Source organism: Schistocerca americana, chromosome 8 (genome assembly GCF_021461395.2).
Source record: "Schistocerca americana isolate TAMUIC-IGC-003095 chromosome 8, iqSchAmer2.1, whole genome shotgun sequence".
NCBI lineage: Eukaryota > Metazoa > Arthropoda > Insecta > Orthoptera > Acrididae > Schistocerca > Schistocerca americana.
This window is the reverse complement of record NC_060126.1, coordinates 504,590,639-504,613,534: the sequence shown is the minus strand read 5'-3', so window position 1 is coordinate 504,613,534 and position 22,896 is coordinate 504,590,639. Positions and strand designations below refer to the sequence as shown.

Here is a 22,896-nt window from a genome sequence, read left to right as displayed (position 1 = left end):
GTCCCACTATAATCACTCTCTTCAATTAACTTCTTTGTATTGTGTTCTTACATGACTCAGAAACCAGAAACCATTTTTTTTTTTTTTACAGAGGGATGCATTTCCTTTGGGATTCTATGTGGTCTTTGTGGTGAAAGGAGATGATGTGGATTGCTCTGGACCAGACGAGCCAATTATAAAGCCTAGAAACAAGACACTCTCTTTCTCACTTTCACCCAGCATTACTTACCAGAAGTATCTTGTAGCAGCGTGTGTTGCAATTGCCGCCTTTGCGCTGTTTTATATTTTCTCTATTGCCATCTCTGTTGTCTATCTCATAAGGTAAGTTTTTCAGACGTACATTTTCTCACTTGGAGAAATACAGATTAAATAGATTATATAACTTTAAGCTACTAATCCAATTAATAGAAACCCAGAAAAGTGTCCACTACTGCCAAGTTTCAGCACTTCACCATTTCTGAATATTAAGTAGGAAAAAGAGAATTGAAGAAATAAAGAACAGATGAAAGAAAATAGGTGTTCAATTAGGTTGAAACAAACAGGAACAAAATTTAACTTTTACTCTGTAAGTTTGAGCTCATAGCATTTCAGTTTAGAAGATGTGACTTTTCGTCAGATCTGTGTCGGTGTTATCAGCTGATTTTCATCACAGTTCCATTGGCAACCACAAAGATTACGAGAAAGAACATGCTCCCCTAGCAGCAGCAGTTTTATTGTAGGTCGCTGGAGCAACAAAGGGTACCCAGTGTCTGGCAAAAAGGGTAGGTTGTTCACATTTTTGAGAAAGATGCACATAATTATAGGCTTATAGTGGTCACATCAGTCTGTTGCAGAAATATGGAACGTGTTTTATGCTTACATATTATGGCATTTTTGGAGAACAAAAATCTCCCCAAAAATCAACATGGTTTCTGCAAATGGAGATCCTGCAAAACCCAACTCACTCTGTTCCTACATGAGGTTATGGATGGAGAGGAGGAATTTCAAGGAGGTTTGGGCCTGACTTATATGGCTTTGCAATATAAAGTTGATGAGGGCTATGGACTGACCCAGTGTGAACAGGTAGAAGTCGTGTAGAGGGATGTGTTGCAGCCAGGGATGGGTAATTTGGTATCAGGCAATTTGGGGCATTCTATACCCCCATCTGTAACCTGCTATCCCTTTGCCTTCCTGCTCTGTGCCGCCTCCTTACCCCCACCACCTATCCCAGAAGATAGCTGCTCACATCAGATGCAGTTGCAGTGGGCTCCAGCAGCTAGGGACAGTGGCCGTGTGTATGTGTGTGTGTGTGTGTGTGTGTGTGTGTGTGTGTGTGTGTGTGTCTCTATCCATACTTGTTTCATTGGCAAAGTTTCTTTACAAAACATATATGTTACTTATGCTACCCACCTGACACATCTTTTTCTTATAACTGCTTCCCTTTGAAGCTGACTGGTAACGTTTCTCTTGTTAACAAATGATGACTACTAATTTTAATTCTGTCCTATAATATGTACTTGAGTATCAAGTTGCATAGTATTCACCATTCACCTAAAATATTTATAGATTTCAGCTTTCAGAGTCATAGTCTGAGTAGTGTGCTTTTCTTCCCCAGGGTTCGAAGGAGTTTGCCTTCTACTTCTGATGTATTGGATGATGAATGTACACTCCCCTCTGTGTTTTCACCAGGCAGTGAGAGTACAAGCACAATTCCAAGGGCTGCTTCAGATTCATCACTGGATGAAACTGATATTGATGTTCTACATGATGCAGAAATGGACAAGGATATATTTCGGTGAGGTTCATTTGTGTACTGCAATTTGTGTAGTGACATAATTCCTTCCATTTTGCAGCCTGTATGATATACCATTCCTCACATTTTGCAATTTGTGTGGCGATAACACTCCTTACATTTGTGTAGATGAGTTGCTATTCATTTAAAATCAAGAGGAATATGCACTCTTTAAACTGTATAGAACTGTTCATTGTGCATCTGTCATAGAAATATCCAGGATTTTAATGTTACTCAGGCCCAGTAATGCTAATTTGAGCACTGTCAAGATGGAAATAAGAAAGATAATCCCAGCATGAAGAAAGAACAAATGTAATGAACAGAACATTAAGAAAGGCGATGTGCTGTTAGCAAAGGCACTTGCATTGGTCATCTGCAGCTGTAGCCCATTAACACCAAATTTCACTGCACAGTCCTAATGGATACACTCATCATATGTTCCACATTGATTTCTGTGGTTATTTCAGGCAGTATTGCTTGTCTGTTAGCACAGACAACTCTACGCAAATGCCTCTGCTGTCGATGATTAAGTGAAGGTCCTTCAGCCACTGCAGAGAGGTAATGCCTGAAATGTGATATTCTTAGCACACTCTTGACACTGTAGACCTAGGAATATTGAATTCTGTAATGATTTCCAAAATGGAATGTCCCATCCGTCTAGCTTCTCAACTACCACTCCGCTTTCAAAGTCTGTTAATTCCCATCGTGCAGCCATAGTTACGTCACCTATTCACGTGAATTACCTGAGCACAAGTGACAGCTCCATCAGTGCACTGTCCTTTTGTACCTCGTGTACATGATACTACCACCATCTGTATATGTGAGCATATCACTATCCTGTGCCTTTTGTCACCTGGCTGTATAGCGCGAATATTTTCCTATTCAATCCCCAAAAAATTGAGTCATAACTAATAACAGAATGAATGCAAGCAAAATATACTGATCTGATACATGAAGTATCACATACTGATGCAAGAATTTTTACATGCTCTTCTCACTTTGACAGTGAACAAGCATTCCAAGAAATTTTCTGCTTTCCACAAATAGTATGAATTCATTATTTGTTTTCAGTTTATCATAATGTGTTCTTTGTTTATGTAGAATTTCATAGTGTTTATTTTCTTTATATTATGTGTGACTTTATTGTTTGTTGCCGACTTGTATAAATTGCTAAGTGTTTCTTCAGCTTTTTCTCTTAGTACTTCTGGTGACTTGGCAGTGATCAGTATGTTAGGGTCATCTGCAAACAATATTGTTTGCCCATGGTAAGTATTTGGTGGGAAACTGTTAATATAAATTATGAACAGTTCCGAACCTAGCACAGTACCCTGTGGTATGCCTAGATTTATATACAGGGTGTACATAAAGTCTGGGAACACTTTCAATTATTTATTACAGAACAACCAAACATTGTACAGGTATCATAAATATGTCATTTTGAAGAGAAGCACTGAAATTTGTGTGTGTGTGTGTGTGTGTGTGTGTGTGTGTGTGTGTGTGTGTGTGTACTGCCACAGCGTAGTTTGGTAATTTGCCGATAGTCAGTGCTAGTCACTAACATGGTGAGTTCAGGTGTGGAGCGAGCTTTCTGTTTGTTGGAGTTTCATGAATCGGCCTCCCTGATCACCAGATCTCGCTCTGTGTGACATTTCTCTGTGGAGTCATATTAAGATCTGGTGTACATACCGCCTCTACCATGTGATGTAGCAGAGCTCCGGGAGAGAATATGGGAAGCGACTGCCACAGTCAACGATGCCACGCTGGGATGGATATGGCAAGAATTAGATTACCATATTGACGTCTGCTGGGTCACTCATGGTTCGCATATCGAATGTTTGTTAAAAAAGCTTTCAGAGTTTCTCTTCAAAATACAGTGTGTATGTCATCTGTACAACATTTAGTTCTTGTGCAATAAATAATTGAAAGTGTTCCCGGGCTTTATGTACACCCTGTATTTTGAGTCAGAGGTATGTTTTTCAGTGTCATTAGAGCTACTTGATGTATGTGTAATTTCAGTCATCTGTACTGTACTTGCTAAATATGACTGCTACCACTTGTTCACCACCCCTGTATTCCCAGTTCATATAGCTTATTTTACAGTATATGAAAAGGATAGTTGCTACTCATTATATAACGGAGATGCTGAGTTGCAGATAGGCACAAAAAAAAAACACTGTCAGAAAGTAGGCTTTTGACCAACGAGGCCTTCATCGGAAATGGACAAAAAACACACACACACAAACTCATGCAAATGCAACTCAGACACACATGAAGGCAGTGTCTGGTTGCCGAGGCCACTCTGCCAACAGTATTTTGTTGAAAGGAGAAGAAACAGACAACTTTACATACTAAAATTCCGCCAAAGTGTAAATGCCATGTTTGGTTGCTGCTTATCACTCAAGTCCTGTGACAGGAGTTGCGTCAAAGTATGAGGAAAATTTTCCTTACTCGACTTCGATGTGTGTAATGATGATGTTTATTTACCTGTGTAGTGTTACACTACATGCAGTGCGGATACATGATCTTCACATACGAGTTTCTCTCCCATTCAGAGAGCGAATTCAAAACTATGAGCTATCCTTAACATATCTGCTGATGAATGGTGCTAATGCTGTAAGCTTGCAGTTTAAGCTCTCTGCTGAAAGTCAATCTAATCACAGTGTCTCTGGTTACAGATAGCACATGTTATTGCTGGCACTGGTGACTTTCACACTGAAATTTGCAGTGATGATTCAGGCCTTAAAGGCCTCCACTCTTGGTAAAAGGGCTGCCTTTCAAGAGGTAAAAGGGCTGCCTTTCAAGATTTTACAACCAACCACTAGATGACACTATGGATGTGTGAAAGTACTATTGTTTTAAAATTTGTCTATAATGTTCTCATTACTCATCCTTGAAGCTTAGATTTTATCTTGAGTAGTGACTGCTAAATATTATTCTGCTCACGTACTGTTTACTGTTGACGTATCGATTTGCAATTTTCTTCACCGAATTGTGCAATGTCTGCTGGAAGACAAGAATTTAGCATACAATATCTTTTTGTAACTAAATAATATGATGCCTCTCATAAGGATATGTGCCATATATTCTTCAAGTCTACTATATTCATTATAGACAGTTGATACTTCAAAAACATTAACAGTAATATTGTAACTCAGAATGTGAGTGTCAACTTGACAGTTCAGAATATATGTTACAATACTATCTTCCTTTGTATTGCAAAGTTGATCCCAGCATTTTTTGGGTTTTGCTTTTATTCCTAAGTCGATGCACTACTCTAATGTAGGCCAGTGATGTTATGAGCGTATGCCCGCACAAGTTCTTCCTCTTGCAAAGTTACTGTGATCACTGTCCCAACTTGGCAAGCCTTTTCCCTCAACATGGCTCGCCACATAAAAATAAATAGTAAATTCACACAGTTGTGCTATCCTGTATAACAATTTATTATTTTGTTTTATTGTTAACAAGTATCATTCATCAGAAAGGTAAACGTAAACGTAGTGTTACATATCACTCTTGCAGAGTGGTATATAATAGCACATGTCATTTGTTTTTATTGAAACAATGGCAAAACTGACCAAATAGTTCGTTTACCGTGAGTATGCTCTGAATAGATCCTGCATAATTTGACTGAAGCTCACAAACAGCTTTGTGTCTCGTAGTTCACAGAAACACTTAAAAAAATTCAACCTGGGAAATGCAAAATTTGTATACAACTTTGTTGCAGATGACAAAACTTGGAAACTAAAACAGCAATCAATTCTTTTGGGCCGCCGCTTTTCTTCCATCCTGGCCAAGTATCAGGGCTCTGGAATTGTGTACACCGACGGTTCGATGGTTGCTGGTCGTGTCGGGTATGCGCTAACTCTAGGGGACCATTCCGAACAACGGTCCTTGGCGGCTGGCTGCAGCGTTTACACTGCTGAGCTAGTCGCCATCTTTCGAGCCCTAGAGTATATCCGCTCCTGCTCAGGTGAGTCCTTCGTTATCTGTAGCGATTCCCTGAGCGGTTTACGAGCTCTCAACCAGTGTTTTCCTCGTTCTCGTCTGGTGATGGCTATCCATGAGTCCCTGCATACTCTTGCGCGTTGCGGCCGTTCTGTGGTCTTTGTGTGGACCCCCGGTCATGTCGGTATCCCGGGCAATGAACATGTTGACCGCCTGGCGAAAGAGGCCACGAGTAACCCATCTCTGGATGTTGGCCTCCCAGAGACTGATTTGCGGGCAGTCCTCCGCCGAAAAGTTTTTGCGCTTTGGGACGCTGAATGGCGCGATCGGATCACACCCAATAAACTCCGTGCCATTAAGGAGACGACGACTGTGTGGCGGTCATCCATGCGAGCCAACCGCAGGGACTCAGTCGTCCTTTGTCGGCTCCGCATTGGCCACTCCCGGCTAACACACAGTTATTTACTGCGCCGGGAGGACCCTCCTGTATGTCGCTGCGGGGCGGCTTTGACAGTGGCCCACATTCTGTTGGCCTGCCCCCTTTTAGCTGTGGTCAGGCAGACATTTGCGCTGCCTGATACGCTCCCTGCCGTTTTCTCTGATGACCCTTCTATGGCTGCCTTAGTTTTACGTTTTATTAGGGCAGGGAGTTTTTATTCTTTAATCTGAGTGTTTCTGTTTCATTTTATAGTTTTGTGTTGATTCTGGCCTTTGGCCTACGGTTTTAAACTAAGTTTTTAATGTGTTTTCGGTGGTTAGCTTTTCCCTTTTTTTGTTCCTATGGTCGGCCAACCACCGTCACACTCCGTGTGATTTTATTTCGTTTTGTCTGGTCCTTGTCTATGTTTCTTTTGTTCTGTGTCGTCTGTCTCCTATTCTGTTGAAATTTTTTTTTATTCTCTGTGGGTATTTTTAGTATTTTGTCAGAGGTGTGGATGGATCCATGAAAGAGGAGGAGGTCACTGTCCAGGAAGGTGACACATTTGTTTGAGGCACACCAGGTGAAGTGGACGGGAGAGAAAGTGTTGGAGTTGTGAAGGAATGAGGGAATGAAGGAGCAGATCATGAAGATATCACCAGTGAACCTGAATCAGACCATCAGTTTGGGGGTTTGGGAGGTTAGTAAGGTTTCCCTTTGTGGCCCATAAACAGGTTGGCATAGGAGGGTGCCATGCAGGTGCCCATGGCTGTGGCTCGAATTTGTTTGTATACCTTCCCTTCAAAGGAGAAGTTGTTGTGTATTAGTATATAATCAGTTAGGCATATGAGGAATGATTTAGTAGGTTTGGGGTCTGAAGGACATTGGGAAAGGTAGTGTTCAATTGCGGCAAGCCCTGGAACCTGAAGGATGTTGATGTGTATGGAACTGGTGTCAACAGTGACCAGTAGGGAAACAGGGGACAAAGGGATGAGAATGGTGGAGAGTCATTGAAGGAAGTGGTCAGTATCTTTGTTGTGGGAGACTAGATTGTAGGCATTTGGTTGGAGGTGTTTGTCAATGAGAGCCAAAGTCCTTCCTTTGAGGCCACAATGTCCAGCTACAATGGGATATCCAGGATTGTTGGGTTTGTGAATTTTGTAGAGTATGTTGATGGTGTGTGTGCATGGTGTCATAGGGATGTGGAGGATAATAGATTCAGGGGAGAGATACTGGGAAGGGCCTAAGGCTTTAAGCAGGGACTGCAGGCTATGTTGGACTTCTGGTCTGCTTAAAGTCATAGGCCCTTCCCGGAACATCCCCCCTGGCCACCTCACCCCTATGACATCCCATACACCCACCTTCTATGTGCTTCCAAAAATACACAAACCCAACAATCCTGGACTCCCCATTATAGCTGGTTATTGTGCTCCCACTGAAAGGATTTTGGCTTTCATTTACCAACACTTCAAACCAATTGACCATTGTGTAGCCTCACATCCCAAAGATACCAACCAGTTCCTTCACCGATTCTCAACCATTCCCACCCTTTACCTCCTGGTTCCCTAGTGGTCACTGTTGTTGGTAAGTTACTTAATTATATATTAGAACAGCATAATCCAACTAGGCTCAAATACTGCAGCTCATTATTATTGATGGGTTTTCCTTTTTCCCTGCAGTGGATATTGCACTAACTAAAAGTCTTCATGTGATGGGCATAACTAATGGTGACATGGCGGGTTTCACTTTTAAGCAAAACAAGTATGTGGTTATATGAATTTATTGTGGTCAATATTACTGTTAAAACACTCTCTCCACATGTTTGCAGTCATTTTTAAGCATCTTTCACTTTACTAGTATTGAAATCGGAGATCTGTTACTGAATCAATGTCTAGCCACTAGTAGACTCTTCTTTCAATAACAGTTACAGCTACGAATGTTGGCCACATTCAGGAAACCCTTCATCTTTCACTAGTTTTATAAATTGTATATGATTCACTTTAGAAAATAAAATTTTGAACCTGTGGGTGTTGAAAGCTTTTCCATCGTGCTGACATCTTCCAATCGTGTCACAATAAATAATTATTCTTTAGTACATGAATAGTTTGCCACACAAACATCTAGCTTGTTGTAATGCCATATAAAATACCGGTTTTTGTCATAAGATTTTGTATACGTATGCATATCGCTGCCAGTTAATAAGTAGTTACTCATGTATATAAAAGTTTTTGAATGGATGTTGCCTATGAAAACAGACTACATTTTATATCAATACAGTGGCTCATTTAATTATGTGACAAACTTGATTTTTTATTGTGTTTATTAATTTTTCAGTCATTTTGAAAAATCCTTGAAAATTAACATTAAATAGTTTGTTCTTGCTTGCAGAACAAAGACAGTGTTATATGTTGCTGACCTTGCTCGGAAGGATCCCAGGATATTGCGCCAAAAAAGTCAGTTGTATCTTTGGAATTTACTTACAGTTGCTGTCTTTTACTCGCTCCCTGTTGTTCAACTTGTCATCACATACCAGTTGGTAAGAATTATCATCATTTGGCTACGTGAATGAGTTGTGGCATTTTCAGTCACTTCAGCACTATCCTCTTCTATTAATACACTATTACACAGTTTCTCAGTTCACTGGAGACAGTTACGAGGTAGATATGTGAGACAAAACAGCCCGACATGTTATCAAGTATTATAAGGAAATGAATTATTTGAAATATGCTGAAAATATCTGATTATTCTTTCATGCGTATTATAATCATTAATAATCTCATCACTCTTCCAATGTGTTATTTACTACTTCACTCTTACAGCTCTCGTTCATGACTATGATTTACTGAATCCTGTTATTTAGGAAACCTTTAATCCTATGACATAGCTATGCATAAATTACATAAGTTGTGGCTGTGAAATATATGTGCGTATGAAAAACATGACAAAATATACATAGAATGTAATATTCAGAAAATAGTGATCATATACGCAGAAATAAATGGAACAAGTTCATGGACATAGTAGCAAATGCAATAAATATCATTCTGAAGATATCCTGTTCTGACTTACGGACAGTGCACTGAGATAAAGCACCCTCATGAAAGAATATCTCTTATGGTGCTTATGAGGAGAACTGGTCACAAGTGGGAAAAATCGTCCATTACATGCAACATGACATTTAACTTACGTGTTTATTTTGTTCTGCTCACATTGCTAATGTCTTTTGTTTTGAAATTCATGGTAGGTAGTACAGTGAAATTTTTGGATCCTTGATGAAAATGCCAGTGTCATCTCAGAATATTATAATTTTTTACAAAATATGTGATTGCTATGGTAAATTACTAATGCATGTTAATAAAAGGAGAGCCACTTGCAACAAGCATTGAAGGAGACCATGATTATTTATTTATTAATACCTGGCTGACAACCAGGTAACTTTTGAGACAGGTACTGGTTTGGTCGTGTACTGCATGTTGCTTTCTATTAATTCAAGTAATTGTCTGTTGACCTCACAAACTTGGAAGGACTACTTACAAGAATTGAATGGACCTGCTCAAGATCACACTGTTGTTGAGGAATCTAAAATATTTACCAGAAATCAAACCTAAGACTTCGATATCAGTAACCATCTGCAAACTTCTAGACCATGATGTTGGTTGCAAGCTTTTATTTTTAATTCAGTTCTTGATTTTACTTGTCTTTGATGTTACTGGAAGTAGTATTTTATGAATGAATGTTAAAATTACTTTAAATTATTCTGTTTATATGTTACATTCTTTCATTAGGTTTTAGATCAGACTGGGAATCAGGACCTGTGCTACTACAATTTTCTGTGTGCACACCCATTTGGTCTTTTGAGTGACTTCAATCATATATTTTCCAATCTTGGTTACATACTGCTGGGACTTCTCTTTATAATTCTTACTGCCCGAAGAGATCGCATGCACCGCTGTTCTGATTCCAGATTTGATAAGGTAACTTGCATTTGTGTCAGACAAAACTTCACTTGAGGAAACTGTAAAATTACATAGAGACAGAATGTCTGCCTAGTAAATACCTTCAGAAGGCAAAATTCTAAGTACTACCAATAGCGTTTCATACTTTAGTAGTATTAGTTGCCTGTGTCACCTTTCTCAACTTCACCAACGTGTCCCTCTTTCCTCCGTCAAGAAGAAACTAGCAGTTTCAAAAGTCAAGATAATTGGTTGTACTTTTCACATGTGTCATCAACTGTAGTTATAATTTTGCCTGCTGAAGGTAAGCATTTACCAAGAAATCATTCTCCTTGTAATTTTATAACTTGTATTTTGCATTTTTGTACATTCGATTTGCACATGTAGCATAGATTTTGTCAGTGATTAATATTCTGTTTTTTCTTTATATCACATTTCTCCTTCATTAGGCAGGCTGTCTTCTTTTTGTGTACTTCCATTTTCATAAAAAAATCGATAAAAGTTTTTAATAAGGTGGCAGTCTCGTGACAGCTTTTTTATATTATTACTTCACTGTTCATGACCGAGAGGAACAACTTGCTACAGAGTGAAGTGCACAGGTTGCAAAGAACAACTACATGTTTGTTAATATTAATGAAAAGAATAAAATAACACAGTTTCTTGGGGCATGAGCCGCACTACTTGGTTCAGGCTGAAAAGTCAGTCGCTGATGATTGCACTGTAATGTTCGTACATTGATGAGGTCTGTGAGGCCATGGTCAGTGAGAGCAACACAAAGCTTGAGGACGGACTAAGTCTGTGAAGCTGTGATCAGCATTGAGTGGTGAGATGCTTCTCATTTGGCTCAGTGATGCAAACTCCAATTCATGGCTTAGTAGGCATGGCTGGTGTAAACCCGGACTATGAACTGTCTGCAGAGAGGTCAGGCAGTGACCTAAATACCCACTGGGTGGAAGGATACCAGCTCTGTGGCCCAAGGACATGTGACTTGCAGATGTGAGATAGTGCCACAGTGGCGGTGCTGTTTGCAGTGATGCTTACTCCTCTAGTGGCAAAGCTGGTGCCATGTGGTACTGTGGTGGCTGCTGGAGATCAGGTTGAAAACAGAGTTTTTTTTGTCCATCAGACTGATTTCTTTCAATCTCCAGAAGCAGTGTCATTAGGGGGACCTGTGAGGTTAGCACAAGGGACTCACATTTGGGACGATGATGGTTCAATCCTGCATCTGGCCATCCTGATTTGGGTTTTCTGTGATGTCCCTAAATCGTTCCAAGCAAATGTCAGGATGGCTGCTGTGACAGAGCATCTCTAAATTCCTCAATGTCAGTGGGATGTTAAACTGCAATCTTCCGTCCTTCTCCCTTTAGTGGGCTGGAGGTTCCACAACTGCAGTACATAACTGTATGGTTGGTGGCTGTGTTGCATTGCAGTAGCCTGGGAATGCAGTATTTCAGTCCATCCAAGGGAGAGATGGCAGAGTATCTCGGTAATGCCTTCGCAGCCAAATAGAAGAGAAGCTCAGAGTTCAGAGAAGCAGGTACTCCTTTTGATGGAGGAGATTAAGACAGGTAGGTCACTGTGACAGGTCAATCTGGCACAGATGAGTGTTAGTAAGAGCTGTCCTGAAAAAGAGAGACATGCAGTGCCAGTGTCTGCAAAGGTCGACCAGCCTACCAAAGGTGGTGACGGGGACAGCATGTCATCATATGGAAATTTCGGTCCAGCCACTGATGGCAGCGATGGAGGTATGACCCAATGTGACCAGGGTATGCAGAAGTGCATAACAGGAGCCCCAGGGAAGTCCAGCCGGTAGCAGATGTAGGGTGCCCAAATGCAGAATTGCTGTAAGCATACGTGACACAGGAAGGTCCTGTGGCCACATGTGGTGCCACATGTCGGAGGGTTGCTGGAGAGGCAACCACGCAGGGGTGTGCAACCACGCATTGGGGGCTTCGCAGGGCACAGCTCGGCAGAAGGCACTGTGTGTTTTGTGATGTTCCTCACCTGAAAACAGTGCAAAAGAATGAGGTATGTGGCGTTTCAGGGAGGAATGAACTGGATGAGATGAGCAGTATGTTAGGTCCCACAGAATGATACAGAAGAATCCCGACTAGGATGGGTCATTGGCAGGTGTAACCAGAGTAGAAAATGGTTGAGTGAAAGGCCTGGAGGTGGCAGCACCAGAGGTGGACATGGCTGTAGCAGACGTGCCAGTGACGGGTGTGCTGATGGCACGTGGTCAGGATTAAGGACAGGCCGTTAGTCGAGGAGCAGCATGGACTGTGCGGTGTGTGAATGAACACTGAACATTTGAAAAGTAGGCAGGACAGATGAGCCCCCAGTGTCAAGGAAGATGCCTTGGAATGTCAAGTATGCACCAGAGCACAAAAAAGGTTGGAATAGGCAGCGAGGTGGTCCTGCAATCGAGTATAGAACAGTGTAGCTTCTGGGCAGGTTAACAACTGTAAGAGAAACTCGGAGATATGTTGTAGGTGCTGTATGCTAAACAGGATGTGCATCACCATGTCCAAGGGCTAAGTGCTGACAGCAGGCAGAGGCACTGAGAGTACACACATGCAGCAAAGACAATTATTATCACAATAATTATTGAGATACCCTCTCAGTTTTGGTTATAGATAACTTGATACCAGTGTCTGAGTTTAATTTGTACAGCACTGAAGATGATCACTATGTGATCGAAAATCGATTCTGCTATCAATAAAACATCAATATTACGGCCAACACTGACCGTCCTTTTAATTTGACTGTATAATTGGCGACTGTGTCAGAAGGTGATAGCCTTGTGGCACAGTAGTTACTGATATAGCAATGTGTTTGATATAGTGATGTGTTTGTTTCATTTCGGTAAGTTATACATTGCATATAAGAGATTTTTACATGCTGTTTCATTTTATGTGTGTAATGAATATCTAGAACTGGAACTTCTATTTCATTGTTACTTGCTTGTGACTGTATATTTGAATTTCTGCAGATATTAGACTTGAACTGTTGGACGTGAATCAGTTATAGACTTGAGCAACGCTGTATCTTTGTTGACATTGCTGAACATGTTATATAAATCTATAATAGAACTGGTATCCTTTGAGTGGAACCGTATGGGATTCCATATTCTGAAAATATTTTTATTGCTTTTTATAATAATTTTTCTGTGGTACTCTGTTTTCTACAATGAAAGTTTAACTTCAGCCATTTAAGATGAATTGCTGTAATTACATTAACAAAATTCTGTTATGCATGCAATCATAGGTCTTGAGATGTCCAAAAAAAAAAAAGGTTCTGTCGTAGCTTTATTAGTTAGTTCAACTATAGCTTTCTCTATAGATTTCCAGTTTGTCATTGGAGAAGCGTTTAACAAGATACTATCTGACAAATGTGAGTGTATTATATCGTATGGCACTATCTCATAATCTGTCAAGAACTGGAAAGAGTGTGATGAATATAATGTTGAAAGCTATTTGCTTGTATCTATTTGTTCAGGCCGCATAAAAGGCTAATGAATTAAAATTCTTAATATCAGTGGAATGCTTTTTTACATCTTCCACCTATTTTGTTCTCTAACAAAAGTGCTGCACCAACTTACTCATAGAGATAAAAAATAAGCAGGTCAGTAATACTTGAAACTAAGGAAGGAAAATATAAGTATAATGTTCTGTTGACAGTGAAATAGAGATGGAGAATTAACTTTGATTTTATGAATATGGTGGAAGGTTTCAACTATGGCCATATAGGATGAATCACTTCAGCATTCAGCAGAGGTAATGGAAATAAATAAAAAGCTAAATGCCACACAAGGATCTGAACCTGACTTCTGTAGAAGATGAGTCAAGAGTCTTAACAACTGCACTCTGTTGTGTGGTACTTTGGTCATTGCACAAAATCTTGGCTTCCCCAATAGGAACATGGTGTAACTGTAATCAACCATTAAGGAATAAACAACTGGAAAGGGCTTTTGTTCATAGCAGTGAAAAGTAAATAATTTATATTTTTGCTTTAATAGAGTTTTCCATTTCAAATTTTGGTGCATTAGTGTGCTTGTATTTTTCCATTGGTTAAACATATCCTAGCTGGTATGAACAAAGAATGTGTCACTTAGTATTTTAAATATCCAGGAAAAAGATGCTACTAGGGCAAAACACTGACTAGAAAGCATCGGTACCTTCTGGCACTGCATTCCTTCATACTTCATGATTATGCATGACGCTGCACGGTGAACCCTGTACAGGAGCTCCTGAGAATGTGGGGGAGGAAGACACTGGGACGTCCACTGTATTCACCCTACATGAGCCTGTGTGATTATGACCTGTGCACCAAAATGAAGGAACCTCTTCGTGGTACGTGCTACAATGCAAGAGAAGTCATCATTCACGCCATAGGGTGGTCCTTGTGAGACATCAACAGAGATAGACACACTGGCAGCATATGATGCCTTCCATCTGTGTTGGGGTAGGTGATCCAACCAAGAGGCGATTATATTGAGGGAACGTAATACAGTGAGCATTTTTCAGTGAAGTCTGGTATGAATTATAACAGTGTTTCCACTACAGTGGAATCTCACTCAACAAGCATCTCACACAATGTGCAATTTGCTTAATGAACAAAACGAATTGTAAAAAAATTACTTGCTTAATGAGTGCTCTTTCACATAACGAGTGGCAATGATTTAGTGTGACATAACCAGCAGTTTGCACATGGCAGGGGAACATTCAACAATATGAACATCTTTCATTGTCGCCAACAACATATGAACGATGTCTTTAGTACATAGTGCAGTCTGGGCTTAGAGCTCTTTCTGCTACCATCTTAGTACAGCTTGTGATCACACATTTTTCTAAACTCGTGTTCATACAGTGTTTTTTTTGTGTGCAAGTTTTAACAACCTTCAGAGAAATGTCCCCGAAGATAAAGCCACACAAGAAGCCAACCATAAGAGAAACAAAATGACGTTGGAAATGAAATGTAACGTCATTGAAAAACACGAATGTAGTTTGAGCGTTGCTGATTTGGCATACACATACAATTGCTCTAAATCAACTATTTGCGCTATCCTCAAGAACAAGGACAAGATTAAGGAGATAGATGCTTCGAAGGAAATGACAAGAGTATCTAAACAACTGTTTTTTATTCTGGATGATGTCGGAAGGTTGCTCCTTATTTGGATAGATGAAAATCAATTGCAAGGCAACACCATTAACAGGAACATCATTTGTGAGAAAGTGAGAATGGTTTTTGCCAACCTTGTTAACAAAATGCCAGGATTGTCATGGGCCGAAGAAGTGTTTAAGGGAAGCCATGCTTTGAGAAATTTAAGAGAAGAACTGGCATCCACAGTGTTGTGAGACATGATGAAGCAGCTAGCTCTGACACAAAGGCAGCAGAGAACTTCTTCAGCAACTTCAAGATGCTCATAAATTCAGAAGGTTATCTATTGCAACAAGTTTTTAATTGTGACCAAATGGGTCTATTCTGGAAAAAGATTCCAAGGCGTACCTTTATAACAGCAGAGGAGAATGCATTGCTCGGCCACAAGCCAATAAAAGACTGTCTCACACTGCTATTCTGTGCCAATGCAAGTGGTGATTTGAAAATTAAACCACTGCTTTTTACCATTCAGAAACTCCACGAGCCTTCAAGAAGTGTAAAGCCCAGAAGAGCAGGTTAAATGTGATATGGAGGTCCAACAACAAGGCTTGGGTGACACCTAATCTTTCTTGTGATTGGTTCAGTGAAGTGTTTGTTCCTTTGGTGCAAAATTTTTGCTTGAGATGAATCTGCCACTTCATGTCTTGTTTGTTATGGACAATGCTCTTGCCCATTCTCAGGCATACAAGAACACCTCCTTGGAGAATTTCAGTTCATTAAGATCCAATTTTTGCCTCCCAACACCACTCCCCATTACTCCAGCCTTAAGACGAGCAGATTATTTCTAACTATAAGAAGCTCTGCACTAAAGCATTCTTTGAGCATTGTTACCTGCCTCAAGAGGATTGAAGAGGCATCGGAAGTGGTTACCAAGAGAACTCTCACTTCTGCTTGGAGGAAGCTTTGTCAGAATTCTTTGTCAAATGTGATTCTGAGGCATTTTAGTCAGTACCTGTGGAGCCTGTAGCATGGAGCCAAGAGCATGGTACTAGATATGTATAAGAGTGATGTCAATGAACTTGTGGAATATCGCAGCCAAGAAATGACCACCAAAGAGATTAACGAGTTGCAGTGTGTTCCACAGCAGGAAGCTGTGGAAAGAAGTTCGGAGGGGGAGGAGATAACAGCAAAGCTTCTGGCACAATAAGAGAAATGCTAAAGGCATAGGAATTGATTGCATCACACATTGTAAATCATCATCCCAATAAAGCAGTGGTTATGCGCGCTACAAATTTATTTACAATAGTGCTGTGCTGCAGTTTCGCCAAGTGTTGAAGCATCGACAGAAACAAATGACTATAGATAGCTTCTTAGTAAAAAAGAATAAGGTATGTTTCCTGAATAATACTCTATGTATAATTTTCTTTTGATAAATGGCATGAATAAAACAAAACTTTTAGTACTTTTACTGTGTGGAATGCATTATCGTATTTTACATTAATTTATATAGGATAAATTATTTATCTTAACAGTTCCCAGAATGAGATTTTCACTCTGCAGCAGAGTGTGTGCTGATATGAAACTTCCTGGCAGATTAAAACTGTGTGCCCGACCGAGACTCGAACTCGGGACCTTTGCCTTTCGCGGGCAAGTGCTCTACCATCTGAGCTACCGAAGCACGACTCACGCCCGGTGCTCACAGCTTTACTTCTGCCAGTATCTCGTCTCCTACCTTCCAAACTTTACAGAAGCTCTCCTGCGCAGAAGTAAAGCTGTGAGTACCGGGCGTGAGTCGTGCTTCGGTAGCTCAGATGGTAGAGCACTTGCCCGCGAAAGGCAAAGGTCCTGAGTTCGAGTCTCGGTCGGGCACACAGTTTTAATCTGCCAGGAACTTTCATATCTTAACAGTTGTTTTGCACTATGAGTAAGATTCTGAAATGAATTACGCGAGGTTCCACTGTACTTTTTATCCAACCCCTGTATTTTTTCAACAATATGAAACTCACCACATAGAGGAGGCATTGAGAGGCAGGCAAGCAGTCTTAGTTCAGGTTGCTAAATTATTAGCTATCAGATTAGGTCCTTCATTAGACGTACCTTCATTTTATCGTTGTTCTATCTCGGATTTTCCGTTATTTTATATTGTTTTTTCTCCATGTAAATATAGGGTGATCATATTTCTGCGGTTACTTGCTTAATTTTGATTGTGCCTTAATGTTAGCTGTCACTTTGTTTTTATAATCAGTTCTAATTTTGTCTTACATAGCTAATAAAATTGTGTGTTGCAGTATTATGGCATCCCTCAACACTATGGACTTTTCTACGCAATGGGTGCAGCGCTTATGATGGAAGGAGTTCTGAGTGCATGCTACCACGTTTGCCCCAACCATTCAAATTTTCAGTTTGGTATTGTTATTAATATTTATTTATATTAAAGTCCCACTTAAAGTGACAGTAGCATATGTTAAACTATCAAAGGTGTAGGTAGACTTGCCAGTCCATACTTTCAGGAAGCCCAACTTCCAGAACTGCCAGTAAAATTCACATAAATAAATGAAATAGTATTCCTTCCTTTTAGATACTATGGTTTAATATAGGTTTGGTTCTTGTAAAGTCTGTTGATTTTAAAGACAAAATACATTTTTGTTTAATATCATATGGTTAAACTTGTAGTATGTAAGTGAACTGTGGTTTTCAAGCAGGATAAATGTGTCTGAGGGGGAGGGAAATTATAGTGTTTTTATAGTATAATAACTTATTTTTATTGGTCCTCTTGTTTATAAATGCATCTTGTGCATAAGACATTGGAGAAATTAATTTTTACACACACACACACACACACACACACACACACACACACACACACACACACACAGGTAAAAGTGATACAGTAATACATTATGTAACTTACGTTGCTATGCACACATATTTAAATTACAAGTAATTTTCATTTATATAACATACATCAAAAATTTAAATGTTCTTCAAGGGAGCAAATGCAGTAATGCTGTATGTCTTTAATTTTTTTCCAAATGTTTTGACCTTGGTATTTGCTTTTATATTTTTGGAAAGTATCTTATAAAGATTAATGCTCATGTGGAAAGTAGCTTTTTGGCTCAGGAGTGTGTTGATTTGAGTCAAATATAAGTTTTGTTTTGCCTGGTGTAGTGATTATGACTATCACTGTTTGACAATGTACTGCCCTTAACTATTTACATTTATTTTTAAGAATTTAAGAGTTTCCATACTGTAGATACATGGTAACGTGGAATACCAGTGATATTAAACAGTGCTTCACATTATTCTAATGGCCTCAGTGTGGTGATAGCCCAAAATGTGACCCATATTTAAGACTGGAAGGAAAGTAGGTGTGATATGCACTCTCACCTACAGCAGATCCATCTGTGGAGCACAGAAACAAATAACAGAAAACAGCATTTACACTAGCTTTCAAGCACTAGCTCTTTTTCTAACAAAAGTGCACACATTCACACACAAAACCACACAGACATTCAAACACATACTCCCATGGCCAAGGTAAGAGTCCTGTTGTAGCTACAGGACTGTGTGTTGAGGTGTCTGTGTGGTTGTGTGGGTGAATGTGTGTACTTTTGTTAGAAAAAGGAGTTAGTGTGAATGTCGTTGTCTGTTAAGAGTTTCTGTGCTCCAAGCATTGGTCCACTATAGCTGAGTGATTGCCTTTCCCTTTCATCATAAGCTTATCATGGTAAGGTGTAATTCATTTGTATTAATAAAACACTTACGTTAATAGGAGTTTCCATTATTTTATTAAACACTACAGTAAACATAGAGAAATTAATCAGCAACGATATATTCTCTCACATTATCTAAGAGAATTTGACATGTTCATGTAATTTAGCAGTTGGAACATGCAGAAACCTACTCATTCATATTTAAAGATGTTTTCAAGCCTGGTTTGAGACGTATTTTTATCCATAAAGGAATTTTCTTAATAGTTTTTCAATAAGGAAAGGTCAGCATTTGAAGGTGCCAGATGGAAAAGAATAAGTACATAAGGGATGACTTCCCAAACAAACTCCTCAATAGTTTTCTTTGTGAAATCAGCAGAGTGCATTGTCATGTAGTAGCAACACTCCATGCACTTATGTTGGTAATTTTTTCTTACATTTCAACTGAAATGTTTCTCAGTTGTTGGCAACAAATGCCAGCTGCAATGGACACACCCTTGTGCAGGAATTTGTGGTGCACAACAGTGTCTGTGTGCCACTGGGTGCAAAATATTATCTGTTCACACTGTTCTTTGCTCAAGGAGATGTCTTTTGCTAGGGCTCAGTCCATAATTTCTTTTAAGACATTAATATAAAGGCACCATAATTCATCACCAGTAACAATATTGCATAGGAATGCGCAGTGAGTGAACTGATAGTCAAACAAAAATGCCCCTTTGATTTTTTATTGCTTTGAATCAGACCTGGTATTAGTCCCACACCCAACATCTGAATCTCTGTCAATTATTGAGACTTCGTGTAAGTGGAAATCATTCGTGCCAGAAGTATCTTTCTTGAAACAGGAAAATCCTTTTCTGAAGTGATTTACACTTCCCCCACACTTGACACGAATGTTTCAAGCTGCCTCTGCTGCCTTCATCCTTATGTCAAAGCAAAGTAAACATTATGATGCAAATGTTAGACTTTTTACCAGTTGTGATTCTATTTAATGAAGCTCAAACAGTGTCCAAAAGGTTGGAGTATGCAAAATCCAATTTGAAACTGCAAGACAAATACTAGTAGAACTTCAAATAAGAAAATGACAGTTGATAAATTTACCCATAGAAACCTACACTAATTGTGTAACTGCATGGTGTCCACATGGTTTAACACAGTTATTTCATAAGGAAAATTGATTTACTGTAAGAAACAATTTCATTTTACCAATGGGAGAGCAGTAACATGCTCAAGGTGCACCATGTCATATTCACCTGGCCAGGCGGTAGCAAGTGGCAAGGAAACTCTCAAACATAAACTCTCCTGATCTTATCATAGACACGAGTTCTGTCATGGAAGGTTTTGCTGTTACTGATGTGTTAGAAAGAGAAGTAAGTTATCTTTGAGGTTCCATAAGATTGTTACCTTTGGCAGACAATTGAAATGCGGTTGAAATAATAATGGAACAAATGAACTTGAACTCACAACTTTGCATCTACATTACATGATATTTACCACTGAACCACAAGCAGAAACAGCTCTTTAACAGTTCAAATGGAAGACATCACGACCTCGAAACATGTTCTGCAACATACAGTGTTGCCAGATTGTGCAGATGGCCAGACTTAGAATTCTGAGGGGTGGGGAGTATCATTGACCACTTAAGTGAATAACTCAGACTTGTTCTCTGCAATAGCTGGCCAGTAGCCATGTTTTATGTGAAAGTGATATTTCAGTACTTTTGACAGACACCTCTGATGATATGTGACACTGTTCTAGCTTTCCAAACTAATAATTTCATCCCTGGGAAAAGGTGGAGACTAGGTTGTGGGACGAGTTAAAATAAAGAGGTCACTTGGACCCCAGCATGAAAGGGACCCTATCTGTTAAAAGAGTATGAGGGGAGACAAGGATCTTTGTCTTCTCCAGACATCACTCACGGTTTCCATACTGGTGAAGGCTGCAACATTTACCAATTCGAACTGTGGTGCCAGGGCTCTCAAAAAAATTAGAGACCGCGTCTCCTTTCCTTTTCATAATCAACAGCTAAATAACAACAAAAGATACTCCAAGGTAAAATCTGTAGGTTGCATATTTAGCTGCCAGCATAATATTTATTGACAATTTATCACATCAAACTGTACTAAAAAATGACACATTTTGGAGAGATCTGTAATGTGGTGTATTTTAGTAAACACATGCATGAAACAGTAATACTCTGGGGCATCATGGGTCCTGTGCTGTGACTGACCGGCAGAAGCCAATTTATCAACCCCCATGTTTATTTAAGTACTTAGGAAACTAACATGCCAGACTTGTTGATTTTCTTACTTACACTTGGATGTTACAAAAATGTGCAGTTCAAGTGGTACACTGCATTCATGATCTTGGCTAAATGCCTCATTTTAGTACAATTTGTTGTGCAAAAGTGACAAGAAATGTGACACTGACGGACGAACATGCTACCGCACAATGCTCTGTCGAAATTACGTGTATAACCCAATCAGGATCTGAGCATTGCTTTTGTTCTTGATTGATGTTTAGACCAGGTTTGAGTGCACCATTTTACCCTAAGCTCAATTTTCTAAATTCTTGCCTAATACATTACACACTGAATCCATATTGTGCTGTTTTCATACTTGCTGTATGCTGCAATTATTCGCAAGAAAATAAAACTTGCAATAACTCGGGCACAAAGTACTCACAAAAAGAAACTTGTTAATAATACACTTTATCTTGCAAAAGCAGTCAACAAGCAAGGGAATTCTTAGCAACTAAACGTAACAGGTCTGGTTCACACGTTTAGTTCCTCTAATCATTTTTTAAACTCTCATTAGTGGGTGCCACACCTGTTACCCCATATTCTAGTGCACTCTAGTGAGAATTTACAACTGTAGCATGTCTTGCCTAGAGCGGATGGAATTGCCAATGCCAAAAACAAAACAAAAAACTATCTTCAACACTATCAAAATATTGATATTAAATGTTGATTAATGATGCATCAAATGATAATTGAGATGTACTGTGACAGGGATTTGACAGCGAGGTTTCAGCCACTCTTTCCTTTTTGTTGTAACCAGCAGAACATGAAAATCATGTGTACATTGGTAGGGCATCCTTAGGCTGAACAGACAAAGCCTTCGGGAGTCTTATAAGAGGTGCACTCCATAGAGGCCAAGCCCCTAATCCTCTGCTACACAGAGCTAACTGGCATTTCAAGGTGCAGCCTTAGATTAGCTACAACTGGTTTGAAAACATGACTTGATGTGAACAGTTGCAAAGACATTGCCTGTCGTTATTTAAATCTGTGAAAAAAATGTTTGAAATGTGGCCTTATAATTTAAACTCAGTGTAGCAGGTGGGGGATGAGAATGACCACTACTGGGTGGTCCCCCTGCGGGTTCGAGGGTAAGGATAGGCCCGCGGTATTCCTGCCTGTTGTAAGAGGCGACTAAAAGGAGTCTCAAAAGTTTCGGACTTATGTGATGGTCCCCTCTCGGGTTTGACCTCCATCTTTCTAAATTCTTCCGAAGAGCGAGCCAATTGGGGAAGGGCGCCTTACTTGGTGCATTGTGTCCATCTTGCATTGAGAACTTTCGCCAGCTTCTTCGTCGTTGCATTGCAGTCCTGCCCACTCCCCAACTCTTGGGCATGGATACGTTCCTGTGTGCACTTTCCGCCATGCGATGTGCAGTGCCACTTTCTGCACTGACGGCGATCATAGACTACATGTCACCTAACATCCAGCACGGTAGCCAGTCCGTTGTGGTGGGGCCGCCATGTACCGTGTTGGTTGTAGCCCCCTGACAACACAGGGATCGCTCTACTGATGCCTGCGCCGTTTACTCCCCATGTATGCCAAGGAGTAGATGCCCATCTTCCTGGGGCATCAGGACTCCCGGCAATGGCCATCCTGCCAGGTGGCCCTTGCTGTGGCTGGGTGGCACCCGTGGGGAGGGCCCTTGGTTGGAGAAGGTGGCATCAGGGTGGATGACATGCAATGAAGCGTGGCACATCATCTCC

General features: G+C 40.1%; 1 protein-coding gene across 1 annotated transcript in view; it reads left to right on the top strand.

Moving 5' to 3' along the window:
* Window positions 1-22,896, top strand: part of LOC124544905 (SID1 transmembrane family member 1-like) — a 120,916-nt gene that overhangs the window by 32,309 nt on the left and 65,711 nt on the right. Inside the window, exons 6-10 of the mRNA XM_047123637.1 lie at window positions 92-321; window positions 1,595-1,774; window positions 8,523-8,670; window positions 9,920-10,108; window positions 17,476-17,593. Coding sequence (XP_046979593.1) covers window positions 92-321; window positions 1,595-1,774; window positions 8,523-8,670; window positions 9,920-10,108; window positions 17,476-17,593 — 865 coding nt within the window. The remainder of the gene's footprint in view (window positions 1-91; window positions 322-1,594; window positions 1,775-8,522; window positions 8,671-9,919; window positions 10,109-17,475; window positions 17,594-22,896) is intronic.